The sequence below is a fragment of the Polyergus mexicanus genome, unplaced genomic scaffold (assembly GCF_030449975.1).
Source record: "Polyergus mexicanus isolate NDT 795.1 unplaced genomic scaffold, iyPolMexi1.0 SCAF_11, whole genome shotgun sequence".
In the NCBI taxonomy this organism is placed as follows: domain Eukaryota; kingdom Metazoa; phylum Arthropoda; class Insecta; order Hymenoptera; family Formicidae; genus Polyergus; species Polyergus mexicanus.
Window position 1 is genome coordinate 3,949,356 of NW_027223331.1, and position 24,783 is coordinate 3,974,138.

The 24,783-nt window shown below is 34.5% G+C and overlaps 1 protein-coding gene across 3 annotated transcripts in view; it reads left to right on the plus strand.

The window, feature by feature from the left end:
* Positions 1 to 24,403, plus strand: part of Neto (Neuropilin and tolloid-like) — a 104,779-nt gene extending 80,376 nt beyond the window's left edge. For all 3 annotated transcript variants that reach the window (XM_070304270.1, XM_070304272.1, XM_070304271.1), the window contains 6 exons: positions 2,327 to 2,587; positions 5,095 to 5,252; positions 6,185 to 6,428; positions 8,459 to 8,574; positions 20,158 to 20,295; positions 21,654 to 24,403. In XM_070304270.1, coding sequence (XP_070160371.1) covers positions 2,327 to 2,587; positions 5,095 to 5,252; positions 6,185 to 6,428; positions 8,459 to 8,574; positions 20,158 to 20,295; positions 21,654 to 22,706 — 1,970 coding nt within the window. In that variant the 3' untranslated portion in view covers positions 22,707 to 24,403. The remainder of the gene's footprint in view (positions 1 to 2,326; positions 2,588 to 5,094; positions 5,253 to 6,184; positions 6,429 to 8,458; positions 8,575 to 20,157; positions 20,296 to 21,653) is intronic.
* The last annotated feature ends 380 nt before the right edge of the window (positions 24,404 to 24,783 follow it).

Genomic DNA, 24,783 nt, shown 5'->3' on the forward strand with positions numbered 1-24,783 from the left:
AAATTGTAATGAGTTATATTTATCCTATGACTAATGACTTCCGGGGATGAGTTTGGCATTTATAATCTCTTTTCTGAGAATTTCTTGAACATGTGTAATTTCAATGGAAATTTGCTTATAAAATAGAAAGTGTTCGCTTGGCAAAAACAACTAAATTTTTAGAAGCGACGTTCAAGCGAATTAAATTGCTTTCAAATGACATATCGATTGAAATTATTTTTGAAAATTTTCGATGGATGGCATTCTTGAGCTATTGAATACTGCTAATTTTACTCAATGTGATTTGGTAATAAGCTTCCGTAATCGTATACGCCATTCTTGGCGCGATCTTGGCGTCTAGAATAGACGGATTATTTTTGAAAACACATTGAGAACTATTTGTGGCCAAGGATAAATATATCGACAATCGTTATATATGATTAAGAGTCAATGTTTCTTTCACGATGTTTCTCGCAAAGAGATCGGACAAAATCCAAGTTGCGAAGGAGTATTTGATTGTAATTACATTTACGAGATTATTTTATTATAAATACATATCGATAATTAAAGATATTAACAGATATTAAAGTTCGATATAGAGTAAGAAATTCTTTATCGTTGCTTCAATGAAATCGGACATCCGACAATCGCGATTTCAATAACATGACATGTGTAAGAGTGTTACGGAAATAATGGAATGATCCTGTGGTTACCCAGTGTGACGTTTAAATGCGCATAGTCAAGTAGACTGGTGGTCCATATACTGACGTGCCCGCACGCACACACGCATTCACCCGCGCACACGAACACAAACATTCGATCGGACCTACAAATACACGGATATCCGCGGAGACCGGAGATATCTAGCCGGAGCCGGAAGATAGAGCGTATCCTAACGATCGGTCTTGTCTGAATAATTCTCGGATAAGTTTCGTACGTGTGGAGAAAGTGAAGTCGCGTTTGCATCTCTACAACCTTATTACAGATCGCGCTCCATAGGTAGAAATTTACTAGAAATGTCGCCGACACGTTTCGCCTCTTCGCAACTTTGAGAACCATGTTTTCTTGGAGCATTCGCGATAACAGACAAATTACTTTTGATTATTATCTGTTCGTAAATGATGAAAAGATGAGAGCGTATAAAATAAGCAAAGAGAATCACAATTAAGAAAACTATCATAATGAAATGATTGGTGCCTGTTTAACATGATAGGAATTTATTCGCTACCTTTCTCCCGTTCATCTCCTTCACGTCACTACAGTGTTTCAGAGAAACTATGTTTCAAGCGTTTCTCTTGACGCTGATATTATATTACACGGAAAAATGCTTTGTAAGCGCTACTATCAAGCTGCTGTAGCTGTAACGTGGTAACCAACGAGAAAACAATACAGCTTCGTGTCGTAGCTTCTGACGAACAATTTGGCCATGAGCCAGTCTGATTTCTGGGGCTAACGACATTGGAATATTTGTCGAGTAACTCGTCCGACTATAGAAGACGTTCGCGTTCCGAGGTTCGCGAGAACAGAAGCAAAAATACACGTATTATTGGTATATATTTTTTTAGAAAAATTGATATTTGAAATAAGAAACACGCGTTATAATTGAACGTTATTTATACTAATTTCATTACGCGTAATGAGCATAATATCCGAGCATATCGTCCAATCCTATACATATCAAATTATAATATCGGATTGTATGCATAATTATTGATTCATTGAGTGCAAAATAGTTGCCGAATCTATACATTAATTGGAATTATTGGTTGACCGAAATAAATATACATTAACACACACACAATTACATCGTTATCTGAAATCGATCAATAAAATCAATCTGCTGGCTCATCCGATGCATTTGATATCTCTACGTGTGTTAAATACAATATCTTAAATACAATATCTCATTGATTTTGTCAATTCATTAAAAACACATTCTTTTTCTCTTTTCTGGTACCAATAGGTTTTTTTTATCTATCATTTTATAATATTACTATTAGTTATCGATTATTCACAATAAGAAAAAAATTTACTTTCTTGTTTCAGGATATAATACAAGAAAGTAGCAACTTTTATACTATGTTAATAAGAAATGCAAATAAGATTTAAATTGTACGAATCATAAAATTAACGAGTGTTTGTGTAGAAAAGATTCGGCGAACGTGTAAAGTTTCAATTCTCTAATATAATTATTCGGCATCTCTATCAAGCTTTATCCTTCAGAAATTTCACGAGCACGGCTATCAAATTCTCTTCCCGTCCTCCTTCCGCCCACCGTCCCTCATTTACTTAACATATTTAAGTGTATTCGCTAACGGCTCACCCCATTTGGCTTCTCTTGTTTCAGCTGACAAAGGTATGCTGTTGAAGCTTGACTTTCGGGATGAGTTCAAATTGGAAGACAGTCCGGGTTGCCGTTTCGATTTCCTCGAGGTACGTGACGGCCAGTACGGTTACTCTAATCTCCTCGGCAACTTCTGCGGGACGAATTTTCCTCCCGAGATCACATCGAAGACACGATACCTTTGGCTGCGATTCCACAGCGATGAGAACATTGAGGGCAAGGGTTTCAAGGCTGTGTGGAACATGATACCGAGACCGACCTATCGTAAGTCTCGAGAATCAACAAAGTTTCTATACCACGCGAAAACTTTCCTTCTACATTTTTGATTAATTTTCATTGCAATTTTACCTCAAGCGTAAAACAATAATTACTTAATTTTCATAACAACAAATAAACAGTATGTAATAACATGTATATTGCGTTGTTTAAAAAAAAGGAATATTCTAAAAAATATTTTAATAAGTGTCTTAAATTGTTTTTTTGTGTACTTGATAATTTTTATGTTATATAATAGCCACGTGTATACACACACACACACACACACACACACATACAGATACATACACACATTTATTTCCGATTTATTTTAAACATTTAAAAATTGAGAAATATTTTTAAGAAAAATTGCTTTGGGGGATTTTCTCTTCCTGGACCTATTGAGACCATAAATTTTATTATGTGTCTGGTCGCTTCTGCTGCCTTCTTCTTTGCATGTGCCAAGAAATAGTTTCTGCGATGAGTTCCATCATAGTCGGATCTACTGTCGGTTATCCACCTCTCGAGATGCGAGGCTCGTATATCCTTTGAATTCTTAACCGCGGATCATTAAACCGATGGATAACAAGTTCGAGATCTCACCTTAGATCTTTTTGCTTCTCACGCTTATGTTCATAATCTTCGCATACGCGACGTGAAAAAATTCGTTGCTGAAATAATTAGCCTAACATAACATATTTGTTTGTGCTAATCTAATAACTCGCAATCACACCTTAATTGGCGCCAAATAATAAATGATTAATTCATGCAGAACACGCCATTTATGCAAAGCGAATAATTAAAAATCTTAAAATAAAGAAAGAAAATAATGAAATTTTTCATGTAAAAAAGAAAAAAGATAATATGCATGTTTACAGTAATGCATATGGAGAGAAGAAAAAGTATAAAACGGAAATGCTTCAATTTGATATTAACATATGTATATATCGTTATAATCGCCCGATTAAAATCAAATTAAATTAAGTGAATGTAATTTCTCGTATGCGATCGTGTTGTAGCGAGACAGAAAAAAGAAAGAAAATTGGAAATAGAATAATAAGCGCGATGACAATTGAACATAATTCGGGGACGAATATATTGATTGTGAATATTCAAGGATCTTTGTCGCGTGTTCTTGTTCAGAAAATTACGAGACACTTCGGAAATAGATGGCCGGCGACAGTAAGAGCTGTGCAGCCGCGACCGAGACCAAAATTAATTCATAGTCAAGCAGGAGAACGAAGAGGAAGGTCTATGAATATACGGAATACAAACGCGATGGTTCTGGTCTTAACCGGGCGTCGTCCTTAGATCGCTATACAGTTTAGATAGGAGAGGGTGCGGCTAGCGCGTCGAAATATTGAATTTTTAATCTCGCAGTTGATTAACTCATTCGTTACAAAATTTCAATATTGATGCCCAGTATTAAAACATTTTGAATTGCAGATGCTATTCTCTTAATATTGTTATTATCGTGTTTTTGTTAGTAAATATTTATATTACACAATATTTTTAATTAAGAAAATTTAATGAAATACGTATCAAAAATCAATGCTACGCTTTATTTTTTATGCCTTATGTATTTTTAAATATTAAAAAATTGTAAATAAAAGAATAACGCAATATAATATTGCATCTGCGCTAAATAAATCGTTTTGAGAATAGAGAACAGAGACATATTAACGATATTTTACGGTTTACGACAGTGAAACTGTCTTTTAATGTTCAATTGTTTTGAGATATTTAATATCCAATTCACCGCTAATTTTTATTTTAAATTGCCCAATTTGTTCTACATTAATTTAATTAATTTTTGTTATAAAGCATTTGTTCTATTATTAAAGGTATTACTTGTTTTAATAATATTTTGCGAACAAATTTTGGCCAAAAAAAAAATGATACTCTCGCTAGAATCGAATTTTCAACATTCGACGGATTTAATACCACGTTGCTATGATTTTTTTATACAAAGATATCGTTGATTGTATCCAGTTGCGATTGAGGAACTAAGGCTACTATACCGTGACTACTTGTCGAGCATGCGCGTGATAAATATTGTAGTTGTCTGGGGATTGATACGTAGCAGCATACCATGCGCATATAGCTTTCATTTATTATTTATGGAAAAAACCATCTAAGTGCGTGAACTTAGCAAAAATTTACATAAAAGTGGAGAACAAAAATAAATCTTCTGCGCTTATATATCTTATCGCGTGTATGAATATAGTTTTCATAATGCACAGTGAAAAGTACTAGAAAATAATATATTACAAAGAAATCATACAATATATTAAGAAAAGTAGCTTTTCATCATATATTATCATCTTGTTAAGCTCAATAAATTTTTAAGTTCTTCTACAGCATATTCAATCGATGTTGGATAATCTTTATTATATCGAATCTTTCTCCAAATAATATAATATAATGTAATGACATGAATATATTTAAATATTAATACACACACGCGACATGTGAACCTAGGGAAAGTGTAGAACTGTAATAGGTGTGATTCGCAGCGGGTGTGCCACCAGAACCAGAACCATGCATAGTTAACGTGACGGGCGCGCAAGCGATAATTCAAAGCAGCGACGTCAAAGATAGAATGATCCTGGCTGAGAAAGAGGGTCTGCCGGTGGATTGCATGTGGATTATTCGAGTGAAAGAAGGATGGAAGGTAAGAGATATTCTGTAGTATCTCTCTAATATATTTTTATTAATTTATAAATTGAAGAACAAAATATATTGTTGTCGAAAGTTTAATATCGACGAGTTAAAGTATCTCTCTCAATGCTTCTCTACCGCCGTATAATGTTGCAATCTTGATTTGATTCTGGCACACTTTGCTACGGCATTCAATCGATGCGAATGTTTGTTATTGGCCTGTAGCAACGTGATTTCAAATGGCATTTCGCTCAAAGTAACACATTTTTGAATGATTTACAATCGGTCTCTGTGTCGCCGCAGCGCGGAAATATAACGGTTTTACGTGTGAAATACTTTATCTACAGTATATCGGTCTACCAGTATCCATTACAAAATTTACATCGCGAAAGATAACGGTATATCCTTCAACGTAAAAGAATCCTTTAGCTTGCAAAACTTTGTTATTAAAATTATTAATGAAGCCCCCTATTTCTCTCGAGCTTCTTCTAGAACTATGTATAAAGTTTTTCCCGACATGACAGAACCCGTGAACGAAGAAGCTGTATTCTCACGTATACTTCTTATGAGCTACGACATTGTCAAAAAGTTTCAACAAGTTTCAGGCTCAAGCTCGATACGTTACGCATACCTGAGAATTCTTCGCGGGTACTTGGAATTTTTCGCGGTTTTCAGCGCACCTTCGAAATCATATCGGCACCACTTTGAAAGCATTTCACGGCTGTTTTGTCTTATAATACGTGACACTACGTGACTTCGTTGTTTAATTGCGTCATGAAATTTTTTGAATGGTCGGTCTATTTCTCGGCCTCGATTGCCAAAGAGTAATGAAAATCAGGGATAAGTGCATGCGCATATTTGTATGCATGCGTACATATATGATTTGTGTATCCTGTATGCGCGTGTGTGCGCGCTTAAAAAAGTGGAAACACGTTGAATTTTCAGATCCAGCTGGCGTTCCCAGATTTTAAGTTACAGCGACCGAACGAGTGTGACGCCAACTTTATCGACATATTTAGAGAATCAACGGATATGTTCTCGAGAGAGAAGAATTTTTGTAGCAGCGTGGCCGACCCTACTACCATTCGCGGTAATATCGCTCATTTAAGATTCTATGCGGAGCCGAAGGCTATAAACAGCACCTTCGAAGCGGTGATGACCGCCTTTAGAGATAAGGATAGTGATAAAGGTGAGTCTTTTCAAACACACAATAATAGACACATATATTTCCGGCTAAATGCATTTTCGAAATGACACACATACATACACAATCATGAATTTGTCATTAAAATTTTTATGCCGATTAATGCATATTAAATTTAAATTCTGTCAAATATTAAAGCATATAAAAGATGAAATGCTAAATTGTGACACAAAGCGCACCATCATCAATTTATGACCGTTTAACGTTTACTGTGCATTTTTATAGTAATCGTAAGCAATATGTTGTGTTAACAATAAGTATATATAATAATCTTTTAAATAATTCTATTTTTTTTTTACATAATTTATATTTTATGCTTAATAATTATTGTATTATCAAAAATAAATATTATCTGAATAAAATATCTTATAGGAAGCTATTTATATGCATGAATAATTTTATAATTATGAAAGTAAAAAGTTAATCAATTTTCAACGGTAATTATATCAGACACATTAATCGAAAACGTAATATATAACGTAATATATTGTGCTCATTAAATTATATTTAAAAGTTTTATATAAATATATTTTATATATATATAAGTAATATGAGAGCCATAATAAAATTTTAAACTAACATTTTTGTATAACAAAATCTTAGAAGTAAAAATTTTATTGAAAATTCTTCTAAATAAAAATAATACATTGTTGTAAGAAAAACTTAAAAATTTATAATTTAAAAAAAAAATGAGGGAATGTGAGAGAGAGACATGACAGTCGGAATTTTTGAAACGCTCTCTCTGCGTACGATCAATATTTTTAACAATGCCGGGTATAACGTCAGTTTGCTTTTGGCAGTTTAAACTGCACAGCCCGACTATCGTTGTGACTGCGATAACAACGTGAAAATTTCCTATACGGTACGCCAGAAGTATTTGGTACAGTTCCACAAAATTTTTTCCTCATATGCGTATCGCACTTATTGTGTAGATTTTTTTGTTTTATGATCTCGCGGATGATATAGCCATAGCCCATACAGTCGTTGCGTTTGTTTCGAGTTAGCAAGCCATGTTGTTCGTTTTTTGCAAATTAAAAAGTTTTATTCAACGATTATTTTGAACATGATTCTATTTTTTTTTTTATTTTCTCAATAATAATTGGCGATAAACAATCCATTTTAAAGCAATACAGAAAATTCTGAAATATAATGCAATTAGATATGAATTAAAATCGACACTTTTATATATTTTAATAAGATTTTTAAACTCTTTATCTTATTACGTTTTTAAAATGCTTTGTGTGACGGTCGATGATTACCTGAAAGGGTAAGCAGAATTAGATTATTACAAGACAAAGACTTACATTTTCGCGTTTCAGTCTATAATTACATATATATGGTGATTATTAAATAATCACCTTACGCTTAACAAAGTCTTGGGAATAATCGTTGGGTAAAGGAATCAAATTTCAAATTAATGGTCGTGCACTCGTCTGAATGTTAAATGAGGCGACCCGCAGAATCGCAGTTACGTGTGCGGAATTCACACGGGTTCTAGTATGGCACGAGAAGAATTTCCGGCTTTCCGCACCTGCCGCCAACGCGGAACTAATATCTTGCCAGCGACTACACTGTAGGTGTTGAGCAATTCGCTTATCCATCGTCGAAGGATAAGACCATAGGTTACAATTTTCCCATGCGAATTAAGAGTCAACTTATCGCAGTTATTTCACGGAAACATGTTTCGGTAGAAGCGACTCGCTATAAATTTGCTGGAGAATTTATATACGTTATTTTAAATGCGTAAAGTTATGTATTAAATGCGTGTGGCGAAAACTCGACGATTATTAATATTACAGAATGTACAGGAATTAATATTTTTTAAACACAATTAAAATCTAGCAGTGAACGTTCGCGCGATCGCGTGAAATCAGTTGGTTACGTAATCTGTGAATAATAGAAAATATAAGGAACTCTTGGTACTCGGGTTCTGTATATTAGAACTGATATTTTTTCTTCACTTATTTAATAAAAGCCTTTTGATATTCGCAATCGTTTCTTTTCCCATTTTGCAGCTTGCAATGCCGACGAGTACGATTGCGAGGACGCGACATGCATCGCCGCGGAACTAGAGTGCAACGGAAAGGTGAACTGTCGCTTCCGATGGGACGAAGACGAGGGAAAATGTAACGTGAGTTTTAGCTTTTGTCTAAAACTGATTCAATATTGTTCGCTTTACGAATTGACAAAACCCTATCCAATTCCCGGATTGCTCAAATCCATTTCCGGCGCGTCCACGAGATGTATCCTTCCGCACTCACCTCTTTCCTTACTCTCCTCGTAGATTTCTATAGCACCTGTTTTACAGATATTCTCCTTCTCATAAACTGCGAACTGCGAAAGTTAAATCGCACGAGATAGCGCAAGTTCGCAAAATGAGGTGAGATGAATTTAGACGCGAAGTTATAAAGAGAACTTATGACGTTTCTGACACGCATCTCAAATTAAGAGTTAAGAAGCACTGAGAATGATATTATCATAAGTTACAAGAGATAAATTTTAGATAAGAGTCTGTTAAGTATTAAAATTATTACCGTAAGAAATATAAATGGAAAAATTTAAATACATGCGTGTCATACGAGAACGCGCTCCCGTTCACCTTACATAATTTTTGATAATATTTTTTATTTACTTAAATAAAGTCATTTATTTAGGCTTGCGTCTTGTACCAGTGTACTACGAGAATGTACCCTAATATTGCAGTATAGCAAGAACGATACGTCGCCTCGCTTTAATTGCTCTCTGAGCTTCCACTTTACTTGCTCCTGATCTCGTAAGTTAATTAATTTATTCGAGGGAAATTTTATGACTCCCTTTAGTTTAACTGGCTCGACGAACAAAGCTTCTCAGAACTAATAATCTTGCAACGGCAATTTGTTTCTCCTAATTGTGAGAGAACGAAATCAATTTCATAGGTCGATCTTGTCTTTTCGTATAATTTTATTCTTCTTTCTTCCTTATACATTGTAGTATTGTTAAACGTTACTTTTAATTTAATCTCAATTTTAGTACTATTAATTACTGTTTGCTTTGTTTATGAAAACTGTCTCCTTTGATTTGGAAGAATAATACTCAACGGTTAAAATAATATAACTTCTTTACTGAAATTACCGTTTTAGTTTTTATTTGAAGCGAAGATGAGACTTTTATGCAAAGAATCATATTCTCGAAATAGTTTATAAAGAAATACTGCAGAGAAGGAGAGATTACTTTTAGACCGCAAATGGTAGTCCTTTTAGAACAGTTCATGATCTTACGATAAACGTTAAGAGTTGCTACATCTCGAGAACTTTGTAGTTTTGTAACTGGGGATCATCCAGGGCTTTTGGAAAGCTCATTTCACATTGCCCAGCTTGGGATTCAGGATATGAAATCCTGTGGCAAAGCGCGTTGACGAGACGTAATCATTTTCGACGACTTTTAATATCATATACCTTTTACCATTCTGATTCAAGAAAAAGGATTGTGAAAAGACATTTGACATTCGCGACATGACATCAATCGATTCAATAGCATTAAAGTAATCTTTTATTTGACATTACGTTAATATAATTGAATTTAAATTTCTTAGATGACTTTAAGTTAAAGTTGATGAAAATTATTTTAACAACAAGAATCTAATCTTATTTTTCAACATTTCGTCTTTAATCATATCGCTTTTATAAATTACATCAAGGATAACAAACATGTAATTTAAAATTTATATTGCATATCATTTATAAATACAATGTTATACCGTTGATGTAAAAAATGAAGAGTTGTATGAAATGTTTATACATAATTTCGCGCGTAGAATCTGATGTTAAACAGCCTTATGGCATATAGTTCCATCTCTGCCGAGATTTACCATCGTCTCTTATTTGCTAATGCCAAACGACGAATCCCGGGATATGCGCGACCTCACGAGGGTCGCCTCTACGACTTAATCGTCCTTCAACCACACAAAATGTCCCGTGTGTTTCTATCTCTTTCGCTGTCGTCCCTGCCTGTAGCACTGGGCTAATTAATTTATTCGGGCAAAGTTTTGCAACGGGTACGACTCGCTCAATTCGGGTTTCGCGATCTCGGGACTGCGCTTTTGCGCTCGAACGTGCGTTCCGACGGTTATACGGGTGGGTGTTTCCGATTCCGGGATGTACAATACTAACGCGCTTTTGGCAGACTACCAGAACAAGGCACTGGCGAAACGACGGCACGATGCCGCCGACGGGATATTAATCTAACAGCGAATAATGCTCTTGATATTGCCGCGCGCGATTCCCGCCAATGTTTCACCGTATTTTATGTCAATGGTTTTGGACGGAATGTAAAAATCTCAAGTCGCTTGCTGGGTGTGGCAACAACGATTACAGATTAAAGAAAAAGCTGACAATGAGAAAAGAAGAGAAAAAGAGAGTTCGAAAATAACAATTTTGATGAAAAATACAACTTTCATAAAAATACAACTATCTTGCATCGATTAACATTATTATAATGTTATCATATTTAATATTAAAAGCAAACTATAAGTATATAAAATTAAAAATTTGAAAATTCTGATATTTATAATTAAAACAATTATTTACTTTTTAAAGTTGCTGAATACTTAAAAAAAAATAAATTATATTTCCATATTTCTTGACCGACGTGTGTTCAGCAGTATAATCTTAAACGTGGCTGTCGATGCATCTAATTTAAAGTCATAGGTAATTTTAATTCGGGGAAACCATTATAACTAAACGGTAAACGATTGTTGAACGGTATCTTTTATTGTGGCCACGAACAATACACGTTCGTAGGTAATTTCACTGTTCTGTTAGTCGGAAATAAACGTTCTCACTCTCTTGTCAATCGCAATATAGCGGCAAATTTATCGAGTAAACGATGGAGAAGCGGCTGTTTACTTCGACGACATGTTCGTTCAATGTGTCACTCCATCGAATAAATCGATGACAAACAACATACTATATCGAATTAATTCGGCAATAATTAATTATTGTGAAACATCGCCACACACGCGGTAGGGATTTTTTGACCTTTTATTAGATTTATCGAAGTAGCTTGAATAATGTTGTTTGAAGAATAGGATGTTTGTAGCAAAGTTCTCTTTCTATAGCTTTCATTAATTTATATACATTATATAAATTAACATGAAGAAAGTGTGTAAATGCACTTTTAAATAAATGTTGATTAATATTTTGATTAATTATGTGAGAAACTTTATTGAAAACAATTCATGTTGCTTGTTACTTGTTTCACATGTAGCGTAATAAATGTATGATAATTAAATGCATTTTTTGTTTTAAAATATTATAGACTTGACATTAAGCTAGAATTGTTAAAACTTTATTGTAAAACTTTATGTTTAATTGTTGAAACGAATCGGAATTAAATCTCATTTCTTTATGCCGATTCCAATTTCCAACGAACGCAACTTTGTTCCAGGATTGCTTTAATGCCGATAAAAAACAAATACTTCAAAATTCTTTACGAATTGCTAAATGCATTCTGCATTGATAGTTTTTCTTATCAAGTAGAAATTTAAATAATATATAAATTTAAATATATCATATATTGAAGTATATATCAAATTTTTTTATCAGAATATTGACAAAAATTTGCTTGCTCTATGGGCGACAAGATGTAAAGTCGCCATTTATAAATTGACGACAACTTTTTACATGTAGCGATATCATTGTATGTATATATAACAATTTGCGTTTGAATTACAAAAATAATTTGACAGTCAATAATTAGATGTAGAAAATTATATTCTTGTCAGATTAAAGATTTTACTCGTGTACATATATGTGTTGTGTCGTATATGTATATAGATATGTGTGTATGTCTACTGTGGTTCAAGTTATGAACAAATTCTTTATTAAAGGAAAGCAATTTCTTTGATTAATTACATTACACGACATTTTGCGAGAAGACATTTATATTATTCCAAGATAATTTTGGAAATGTATAGCTCGTAAATTATTCGGTAATTAAATAAATACTCTGTTTCTCTCCTCTCTCTCTTTCTTTTTCTCAATGTAATAAATGATTTTTATTTCAAAAATTTACAATAATTATAATTGCGATATATATTTAGCAATACTCTAACAATTGAACAATATGGAATTTTTGGAACTTCAAAAACCGCATGTACACGAGAAACGAGATCTCGATAAAATTAAAGAAGATTCGTGCATTTCAGCGTTAAACGCTATCATAATGTAATTTAATTCAACGGCGCACAAAACGCCGTTTAATTAAATTAAAAAGTGTAGTAGTCAAAAATGCTGTCCTGTCTGTGCATTCTCACATCCGAACTTTTCGCGATTATTAGCTTTTTCATATTGCTAGGCATAATTTTTTGTTTAACTATTATAATCTTGCGGACTCGTGGATGTACATATCTACGCCGCAAAAGAGTAACATGGTCCATTTAAACATTTGCGCAATAATTATTTCATTGATATTCAAAATTTTTATATTTCGTTTTACGTTGCTCGCGTATTTTGCTGCCTATTCTTATCATTAATTCCAGTTTTTTTGCAAACTGCAAAAAGCTAGAAATGATATCCATCTGCTGAATTTCAGAATTTACAGCTAAATTTATTTTCGCCGAAGTTAGATTTATACATGATTATCTACTTATGACAAATTCCTGCATCGGATTATGTGTACATGCTACAATATTTAAATGTCGAATAATGTAAGACTCGACCGAATTACGTTCTGTAAAATTGTCTGTAAGATTATTAGATTATTCATCATTGAAGCGATACTCGTACCTTTTCTTATTGCGATCTGAAATATGGGCGTTAGAATCATGTGCAAAATAAATCTAACTTTCTACCTATTCAGCCTCTTCTTGAATCTTTCAGAGTTGTCTGAGAATTATAGATGGGATATTCTCAACGATATAAGACTTGTATATTAGCTCAAGCAAATTTTACAGTAAAATATTACTGGTAAAATAATATAATGTAAAATAGGACGTTCTTAAAATTTGTAAAAACATATTATATTATTTTATTAAATATATTTAAAAATATATATAAATTAATATATAAATAAATAAAAATAAATAAATAAGTAATACTTAAAAATCACATGATTATATGATTCAATTTTCGATTTCAATGAACCGTTCGAAACTATAACAGCTATGCTATCAAGAGAGAGAGAACGAAGAAAGGGTGCAAGAGCCACTCAATAACGTTATCGACCGTGTGAAAGATCTCAACCGCGAAATTGCTCGTACGGACAAAAGAATCACAAACTGTGCACGAGAAAGTGCAAATTCCAATTTTATTTCGATGTGTGATAGTGGAAGGAAGATTCGTTCTCCCTTTATCATGTGGCAGCATCGTAATAGCTGAAAATACACACGGTGCAGGCAAGTAGCGTAAATCGTAGAAGGAAAGGCGCGTGTCATGGCGAGAAAAGTACGAGAGCTTGAAAAGAATGATTATATTTCCAACGTCTCTGCATTACATCAATCAATGTTAGAGAGAAGAGGAAACAGAATTAGAATATCGTATATTATCGGGTACATATATAACTTTATAAGAAAGACTTATGCAAAGTCTTATACTGTGTTAGACAATATGAATATAGTGTTATTCTTTTAAATTGAATCAGATTTCACTCATGTTTCACTGATTATGGCAGTAAGATTTCATATATAATTATTCATTATACCAATACAACCATTTAATGTTTAAATTTAGAGAATTATATGTATATTATACTCTTCTTCATTTTTAAGATGTAATAAACTTATAAAAAATGAAGAAGACTTTTGATCAAAGAGAGAGAACAAAAGAAAGAGAGAAAGAGAATTTTAAATATTTTTTAAATAAAATATATTGTGTTATATAAATTTATCTTACATATATAATATTATAATAGAAGATGCATTTTTTTTAAACATCATTGATTGAAACAAAGACTACTAATACTTATACTTATTAGTGATAATATATCGATTTTATTTAAAAGAAATTGAAATTACCTAATATTAATTTATTTGTCAAATTTAATGTGAACTGCGAAGAGAGAGAAAGTATGAATATAATGATTTCTTTACTTAACCGTTCATTAATTTTTATCTATCTAGAGAAGATAATCTCTCTTGATAGAACAATTCAATTGTCGCTTACGTGGATCAGTCCCTCCCCCCGCTGTTTTAATAGGCAGACTAAAGGAAATGTTCTCTAATGAGCAGCCTCTTTAGCGAGCTTGTTTATCGAATGGAAGGAGGTGGAATGGGGGATAAACAGGAGGTGCATCGGAAAGGCAACAAAGTACTCATGCGTACACGGGCTCTCTTCTCTCTCGCTAATGAGAGGTTCTCGAATCTCTTTTTCTCGGTAGTCTTGTTATATGTAGTCGACTAATTATTTCCGCCTTGCGGAAACTTTTCGCCGGGTTGCCATTAATTTTCTTCTTTTCCACTTACCCCCAGGCAACGCACGCAAAGCATGCACTAGTGCAATTTGGTAGAAAATATTTCTGATATTGTTAAGAAAAAACAATATGAAGGCGTGGCATATATATATATATATATCATGAATGCAAAGTAAAAGATACCTGTTCTTCCGAGGTAATGAAATTCTTTAAGTTCACGACGATCGAACGAATAATTAAGTGAGCTCGATCGATCTACATTTCTGCGATCTAGGATTTTTTATATTCTTTTACTAGCAATCATTATAAAATATGCAAAGTGTAGAAAGCTTAAAGAAAATGTATAACGTGACGCTCGTATTTCGTGAGCAGATACACAAATGTTATTGTGTACATAAAATTTTGCCATGTTGTATCCATTGAACGAGAATAATTAAATGCTTTCATTTTGATATAATTAATTCATCGCATTATCTGACATGACAAACGCATGATGTTTGCTTGCGATTGAAGTTTGAGCCAGTACGTGAATACCTTCGATCTCGTAAAAATGCTTTTATGGACTGGCACGGGAATTGACGAGAATGAGAGAACATAAATTTTATTTTATCGAGCGCGGCTCTACATTTCCGCAAATTACTTATCCCCCTGAAGAAACGCGGCTCTGTGAAACAACGGCTACGTATTTGACGCGAGATTTGCGTACAGACGCACAAGGACATCGTTCCTAGTTACACTATGTCTATATAGATTACGACACAGAGAGACAGTCGATATCGCGTAGAACTTCAAGTTCTCGCCTGAGATGGAAACACACGAGCGATGTATGAATGTACAATACTTGTTGACATTAAACATTGTTACAATGCGGTGGCGTGTCCAAGATGCCGTTATATACCTTAATGGATGATGCACTTTGAATAGTTTGCATTTAGTAGATTTGGATATAGCTTTTAACATAAGATCATGTGTCGTATTATAGGATAGCTCAGTATCCTATTAGAAGATTATTTTATAGAATTGCGATGTGCTTTATTTGACTTTATTTGACTCATTTATCTATCAGATACAAATACTGTTTCCAAGGTTGCAAATCCTGTACATAATAATTTATAATAATATTAAATATTCATATATCAATAATCAGATATCGATATATGTTGATTTTATATACTTCTCTCTAGCCATATGGAAGAGTGTCATAAAAGCGCTATTGCAATGTACGCATAAGTTTTTTGCTAAAGCAGCTTACGTTAATGCGGGTATTAATATTTCAACGTAACATCTTGCGACCGGAATTTACAGAGTAAATGCTGGTATTTACGAACATCGAATACGACGCCGTAAATACTACAAATATTTAAAATAGTTACTCCTTCATCTCTATAGCTCGTATTGTGAGAACCAAGAAGTTGCTTCAAGAATTTCTATTGGTGGAATAGTACAAATTCTTCTTCTCTCCTCGTAAAAACACGCGAAGATCCACTATCCGCCGACAAATTGATATATCATTTTACACAGATTCCCGTATCACACTATATTAATATTCACAACGAGGAATTTTGCGAAATGAGATATTCTAGTAGAACGACGTATGTATATTACGCTAATTTTTTTAAAAATTTGAAATACTGACATTTTTCGCAAAAAAAAGAAGAAAAAGATACATCGCGCTAGTGAAATTTGCGAGATTGAAAGATCGCGGTATAAAATAAAACATTTCGATACGTTCGAAATTCGGATCATATCAACGCCAATCACCATAAATCCGGACATCATTTTATGCTTGATCGATAGTCAATGTCGGAATGGTACGAAGCAGATAAAGGATAACGTGCTCCTGGGAACATTTCGTGAATCACGATTAATATAACAATATTTTTAATTGCCAGATTTTGTCTTATCTTTCTGATTAAATTGGCTTGATTTGTTTATTTTAGTAAATATACACTACAAACAGTTTTTTTTTTTAAAAAAGATTTAATTTTTATAAAAAAATTTATCGCTGAAATTTATATCGTAATTTCTTTACGATATTCTTGATCAATACTTATATATACGCAACAATAAAAAATAAGAAATATAAATTAATTATATAACGTATAATTATATGTTTCTCTACAATATTAAGAATGTTGACAGTCTTATTACTTTAATTTATAGAAACATTCTCAAACTTCTCGTTGAGTATCTTAATCGGACAATTATATGAAAGATTGAAACAAGCTCTTGTTTAACAAAAAAAAAAAAAACTCCGATTATATCGTTTATCATATAGTTTCTCGCTGTTGAAGTCGATGAAAGGTGTCATATACTCACAGTAACGGGCTCTCCAATGCACTGTGGCATGTAGATACATTCAAGGAAACGTGCAATGATTCCGAGCGTACGAGCATAACAATAAACCACTCAGACTCGCGGAAGCAGAAGAAAGCATCCACTTGTGCAATCTCTTTTCTCGTCCTCCTCTCTCGGCTGCTTATTTGTATGCGCATGTACGGGATAGCGTATCATAGCTATACTCTTTCTTCGAAAGGGAGAAAGTGAGAGAAATATGAAAGTGACTTAGGAATAACGCCGAAAAATTTCATCATCAAGATATGCGTTACAATAGTATCGTACGTGTGGCAGAAAGAGAGCTTAATATCCGCACGATCATCGCAATTGCTTTTTTGGCTGTCGACAGATTCTCTCGGGTACGATTTCAGCTTGTCATGGTGCTTTCCTCTGTCGTCGTCCGATTTCCCGGCGCTTTTCCCCCGCGCGAAATGACATCCAATCGATAAAAAAATTTTTTCCGTTAATAAAAATATGATCAAGGAACGCGCGTGGAATGCACTATGCTATAGAGCGGAATCGTATATGACAATGCAGTTATACCTTTGATCACGTATTCGTTTTACGGCTATATCGTATTATATTACTTATCCAGTTTTGCATTTCACTTTGCGACTTTTATTTATTATTTAATTTCTTTGTAAAATTGTGTTCATATAATTATTATGGATTTATTAATTACATATTTGTCATAAACTTCATAAATAATTTTATATAAATGTGTAAGGGAAAATATACATGTAAAAAATCATTTTTGATAGATTTTTCAAATAAAATAAACGATTTCTAAAATAACGTAATCCTATATCGTGAATGAATTTATTTCATATTGGCACAAGTTGGTTTTTTGTCGCGTTAAGCGTTTTGTAATCGGATAGACATGTTTCTGCTGTTGAAGCAACCACCTCAATTTAGATGATACACGAAATATAAATGCCGAGAAATTATAATGCAATTATCGAAATGTGCAGAAATATGCGCAGAGATAGAAGAAAAGAAAAGTGCCGTTTCTCTTTGAATTGCCATGTAGATGAACAACGTGTAACTCACATAAATAACTCCATTGTTGAATGGTGTATATATATTCCTCGCTTTCCACGAACAATAATAGTGTCGGTAAATGTTATTTTGTGCCACTGCCACGCAAGGTTGACCCGATGAAATTAATTATCACTGTGTAAGCGTTGAACGCGACTTGCATACATTGTGTTTCGCGATACATACGTCCGCAGGACTTTCAGCATGCAAAGTTACCTCGGTGACTTGTGTTTTCAATAGTGCAAGATTACTGACATGCTAGCCTGACCATATGATGGATAGTCTGCATTATTTGTGATATTTTCTTTAGAACCATTGAAAAATTTAATGACTTGTTTTTAAATTAACAAAATTTGTACTTATCCTCCTCGGATTTTAACTTCCCTCGAAAATAAACTATTTTTTAAATCAAGATTTATATTTAACACACACATAGAGAGAGAGAGAGAGAGAGAGAGGGGGGGGGGGATTAAAATATAACTTGAAAGAGAGAATATACATGTTCTTCTTCGAGAAACATATAAAATTTCTGCAGTCTATTAAAGTATATTTAATCCATTATATATGTAAATCTAACGTAAATCTTGTTTGCTTAGAATTTATTATTTGAAGATTTAAATACGATACTTACTCTTGCATAAGTATACAAATTTGCAACGCTTTGTCTTATAGTAGAAGTTTCCATGTTAATTTGTTTAATCTGACGAAGAAATGTATTCGATATTCGTGAAATATATGCATCGTTAAATGCATCGTTAAATGCATGAAACGCAAATTTGGAAACTTTGAAATACATACAGTAATTAAGTACTACAATATAGAAAATATTGAGACAAATATATTGGAGTAAAAATACAAGATAACATTGAGAAAATTCATGTATTATAATTGATTTATATCTCGAAAAATATATCATTTTAAGAAAATTCTATATTTTTATTATTAATAGATAATTTTTTGTAAAATGCAATTATAAATGCACTTACATACCAAATGCTTTGTATTTAAATTAAAACAAATGCGGTATAAAGTAGTATTTCAACAAGTTATTCTCACGTTACAACCACTTAAGTAAACGAGGAGCAAACAGGCAAAATCTGCGGCGGTAACGCCATTCTAGGAGACAAAGGATGGTACGCAGGAAACGGGAAGCGAAGAGAAACAAAGAGGAAGACGGATCGTGTCGATCCTACTTGCTTTGTGCGCTCTATGCCGTGATATTTCGCAAATTCCTCCTGCTTGAACCCACTCTGCGTAATGTGTAACGCTCTCCTGAAATTTCACCAAGACATTTAGTGTGACATCTCCGTAGCTGGTTGCAAACGGGGCAGAACGATAGTGACAAGAGGGTGCTTCTTGTGCCATGATGTCGGGGATGCAGTGACGAATCCGTGTATATCTCGAGACGCCATTGTCGAGAGAATCTCGTATCTAACAATAAGTTACGGAGAGAAGCTGTAACCGGAACGGAATGATGATTAGCGCACCGCTCTACGTCTTCAAATTTCCCCATTTCTTCCCCAATTCGAATCCTTTAACGGATTTAATTACGCTACATATTATGATGTGCTTACAATTATTTAATGTATCCACACGTTGCACACGTTACAAATAATGCAGCTAATCCGTTATTTGTATATATGGTACAAGAATAAACTTGTGACAGTCGAAATAAAATAAAAATCACGAAGCAGAATGAAAGCTACTTTTATATAATTAAAATTTATTTATTTTATGGAAAAATATACAAAGGGGGAAGAAAGCGAGAAGTTAATTACATTTATACGCAGTTTAATATCTATTAATTAAAAATCAAAATGACTTGAAACTTTTACCAACGTTTGCGCTTTATACATATGATTCTAGTTTTTTACATAATATTAAAGCTACGTACTACTATTTATTGTATATCGAGCAATGATATTGAAGACACATTTATTTTTTTTATTTGCAGAAGAAGAATTCACGGTTCATTGATTCGCAGCACATCGTCATAATCCTCGTCGTTTTCTCCCTAATTATGTTTGGCATGAGCTTTGCCTTCGTCTTCAACTGCGTTCGGAAACTCATCCGCGATCACCGCATTATCCAGGTAAGTGAGTTTTATTTTCCCAAAGACTTGCGCTCCTTCATGCCTTCGATTTTAATATAGAGAGATCGGAAAATGAAACCTCTATGGAAATAACAAGGGGTTTCTTGCTATATCTCAGAAAATTTCATAATGTTTTGTTCGCAGACGCTCCCCTTCGCGCAAATACTTAACTCGAATTATTTATATAGAATTGCTACAGCGTATAAATTGTAAGAGCTCTCTTTTTTTAAGATCGCGCAATATTTCAGTGAGCCCTTACAATTTATAGGTTTTTAGTGACGTGCCTCGATGATTCAGCGACCTTTATTTTCCACCATTAAATTTCGAGAAACGGAAATTTCAGAGTATTTATCTTGACATTCTCTTTTATTCTTCTGCATAAATAAACGTTTTGCACTGGTTTTCAGTGGCTATGTCATATTTCTCTTCTCATTTAAGCTGAATGTTTAAAAGCCAGCAATGTTATTATCAAATTTCTCAATGATTTAAATGAGATTATTTTACAGAGAATACTGTAATTTGTTAAATTATATTATGGATAATACATGCTTTATGAGCTCTGCATATGTAGCGATAATCGTATTTTCTCAAATAACAATTATGCTAACAAATATCCATTTAAATTTCTTTTTCATTATTATAATAATATTGTGGCATCTGTAACATATGAAATATTATAAATTGTTTGTTATAAAGTTTTCATTTCTGTGCACAGAGAAATCAGACTGATTATTAATTTATTATTATATTTAATTTGTAATTAAATTTATTGCAATCAAGTGTATTGTTTCCTGCTTTATTTTTCAAGCTAATGTAACTTAATTTAGCACGATTACGTGTACATTAAATTAAGCGCTACATAAAATGTGTAAATATATGTATATAAAGACCGATTAATAAAAAAGTATTTTTTTTTCTTAAAATCTATAAAATATGCTATTAAAAATAAATTGTAAAATTTGTATAAATTTACGCTTTGTTATTTTAATATAAATATATAATTTAATTGTGTATATATATATATATATATATATATATATATTAAACTAATCATCAATTATAGATTTTTTTAAATATTTGATTGCGTATATATCTTTATAAAATATTCTGCTTATTTGTAACAGAAATAATTTTCCGTACATATAGTGAATATTGTGTTTTGCAAACCGCTCAAAGATACAAAATGGAATATTAAGGACGTCCAATTTTTATAAATTTAATATTTTTAAATAATAATTACAGAATAAACATAATTACAGAATAATATTGCGTTTTTAGGAGTCTCTACAGTTGTCTTAACAAATTAATATATTTTATGCTCGTGTCATTATGTATTTCGTCCTTTGGCTTTCCCGCAGGAACATATAAGGCAATCCAGAGAAAATCGCTTAGACGAACTGGGTCGAAAGTCGACTCCTTGTCCGATCTCGAGTTCCAGAACGGATTTGCGCGAACGTGGTAGCGAGTCGCCGAGCTTGGAGGTCTTGCCCAGCAAAGAACTCATGCCACCCACTACTATGATATCTCAAGAGTATACCAAGGATCTCGTCCTCGAGATAGCTTATAATGCGGGCGACATGACCGACATTCACCAGAGCAATAACGTGAGTAATGCTACTCAGGAACGCCTACAGGAGTCCAGCGAAGAGCCGGAAATGCGTGATAATTCCTGTCAGACGAGGGAGAGTCTCTTTGAACCGCGGATATTAGATGCGATGGCGCCGATGGGCTTCACGACCTTTGGCGTACGCGCACCCAGCTCTCAAAACGGGACCAATCTTCATCATCACTACCATCATCATCATCATCAACAACAACAGCGGTTGCTGCAACAAAGCCCGCAACGCTCTCACCTCGAGAGCGTTCAATCCTCGCAGCCGAGTTCACAGCCGAGCTCGCAGACGTCGCAAAACAGTTCGCAGCAGCAGAGCATGTCTCAATGCTCCGGTTGTAGTCCGGCATCCCGCGGACGAGACGGCAGTATGGGCATCTGTCCGAAACATAATCCCATACCGGCGCCACCCGGCTGGTCCATGCACGAGTCCAGCTATCCTTTATCCGTGCCGCAAGTTGTTCAGTATCCAGAACAGTTGGACTACCCATCTTATCAGAGATACCAGAGCCCCAAGCCTAGCAGGGATTCTTATCGGCAGTCGCCCAAGTTTACGCGACAACCTACCGTAGGCTCCGGCGAGAGGTATGGTAGTTCGATGTATGCTGGATCTGGCCACGGATCCAGCAACACCACGTCAAGCACATCACAACACTCCTCCGGCAACACGTCGTCTAAACGCCACCCGCAGCCAGTGGATCCGAGATATCGGGCAGAAGCGGTGATCGAAGTGGATCAAAGACGGCCGTTCAGCATAGAGAGTACAAAGAGTGCGCCGGACGTAATCGCGACGCACTGACGCCGGGATTCTGGGGATTGGGAGCCCTACAAGAGACGCCATCCCCGTCAAAATTATCCAGCGGCGATTCGTAATAACGTCGCGAACAAAGTGACCGTCGCCACGCAGAGCTCCCTCGATGACGATGCCTCGACGAGTTCTACCATGGAAGCAAACTCTTCCTCCTGATCCACGTATCGCGACGCGATCGATCGCGATTCGTCGAGAAATAATCAGTCATCCGAGATCAGCGATGTATCAAATCATATCCATTTGATTGAAGAGAACCATATCGAAAAACCCATTGATAAATCAAGCAGGCTTGAAGAATCAGTGACAATCGATGACGCGTCCACTTTTAATACGATTAACATTAACGCGGACTCTCGATTGAATGGTCTTCCCATTTTGCATAATTCGATAAATCGCGCCGGTTGGACAGCGGACGATTCGCTGACTTCGAAATCGTGGCAGCGAGCCGAAACTGCTTTGAAACTGCACGACTTGCCGATTCTGCGACCGCCAGAGGGCTTCAGGATACCCGTATTTAAATGCAAGACTCCATCCCTGTCCTGGCAGCATTGCGGATGTTTTTCGCACACGCATCCATTGCCGCGGCGATCGTTGATCACCTGGAGTGCCTTCGAACGATGCAGCGTGGACCCCTTGTATCGTACCTGGCCCAATCGAGTTGCGAGACGGCTCGGACGACCCACGAGGAGGACGGTCGGTACACAGAGCTCGCTGGACGGCATTAAATCATCCCTCGGTATTCTGCGATGCGTCGTCAGGTCGATTGATATGACGAAGAGATCGCTGGACCAGGAAATCGGGGCTTCTATACCTTTCTAGTGTTTGCTTTACGATTTGCGTCGCGACTTCGCGTCAGCGTTTTTGTACAATAACAAATGGCACACGCTTCGAATTCACGCACTTCGAGTCTTGAGAAGCAACATGAACTTTTTCGAACGCGACCTCAATGCTAACTACAGCGTCGCTAAGATGATAGAAAAATATATGTTAATGTATATAGTCAATGTACATCTGCGGTACATTATTAACGCGATTCGAATAGACAGTGACGACTGTAGCCGTTTACAGTCGAAACACACGTTTTCTAGTAAAGAAGATAAAAGGAAAAAAAAAAAATTATCATCGCATCTATTGGGCGATCCAGGTAGGTGTAATAATCTGCTGGGGCGATATCACGTGAACAAATTTGTGACGTAAATAATCGGAATCCTTGCGGGAACCATGCATTTTACTACATTAGCCACATATGAGTTGCGAAATGGAAAAAAGAAGTGAAAGAGAGCTTCCTAGATCGTATCCTAAACTTCAAATTAATACTTAGGCGCGATTAAATCGAATCGGTTAAAATATTTACAGTAGAAAACGAAGAGAAAAGGTGTAAAACGACACGCGTACCATCGATTCCGTAAGAAGATGAAAGGAAGCTTTTTCTCTTGAATTTACATTCTTGAGTTTAAAAAAAGTACATTTACAATATATATTTATTTACACGAATATTTTTCAAACATTTTTATCATTCTTTCTTTCAGCAATACAATTCTGGTATGTAAAGTATTTATTTAAAAATTGCAATATATGTGTATAATAATATATTAAAATTTATTTTATAGGATGTAATAAAAAAATATTTATGGCGTTTAAAAAATGAAGCAATACATTTTTCGAACATTTCTCTTAATTAAATCAAAATCCCGTTAAATTTTCTAGAGTTTTCTTATATTATCTATTGTTATTTTTATTACAATACACAGTAGCTTCGGATGCAAAATTTTAACACCTGGTATTTTCTTTAGAATTTGTAATAAGGTAGCTTAAGATGCGCGCCTTATCCGATACTGCGCTTATCGATTTTTGTGAAATCTCGTGGGCTTAATGGTACGTAACATATCGGGAACGAAATCTCATTTGTTCCTATACTGCCCGGGAACGAAGAAACGGAAACCAAAGGCTATTAATCACTCGTCAACTAAAGAGAAAAACAAACCTGCACAACGATGTGCGGTCTTTCCCGCTTAGCAGGGAAGGAGGCCCGCGGGATTTTCTCAGAAACGACTAATTATTTCGA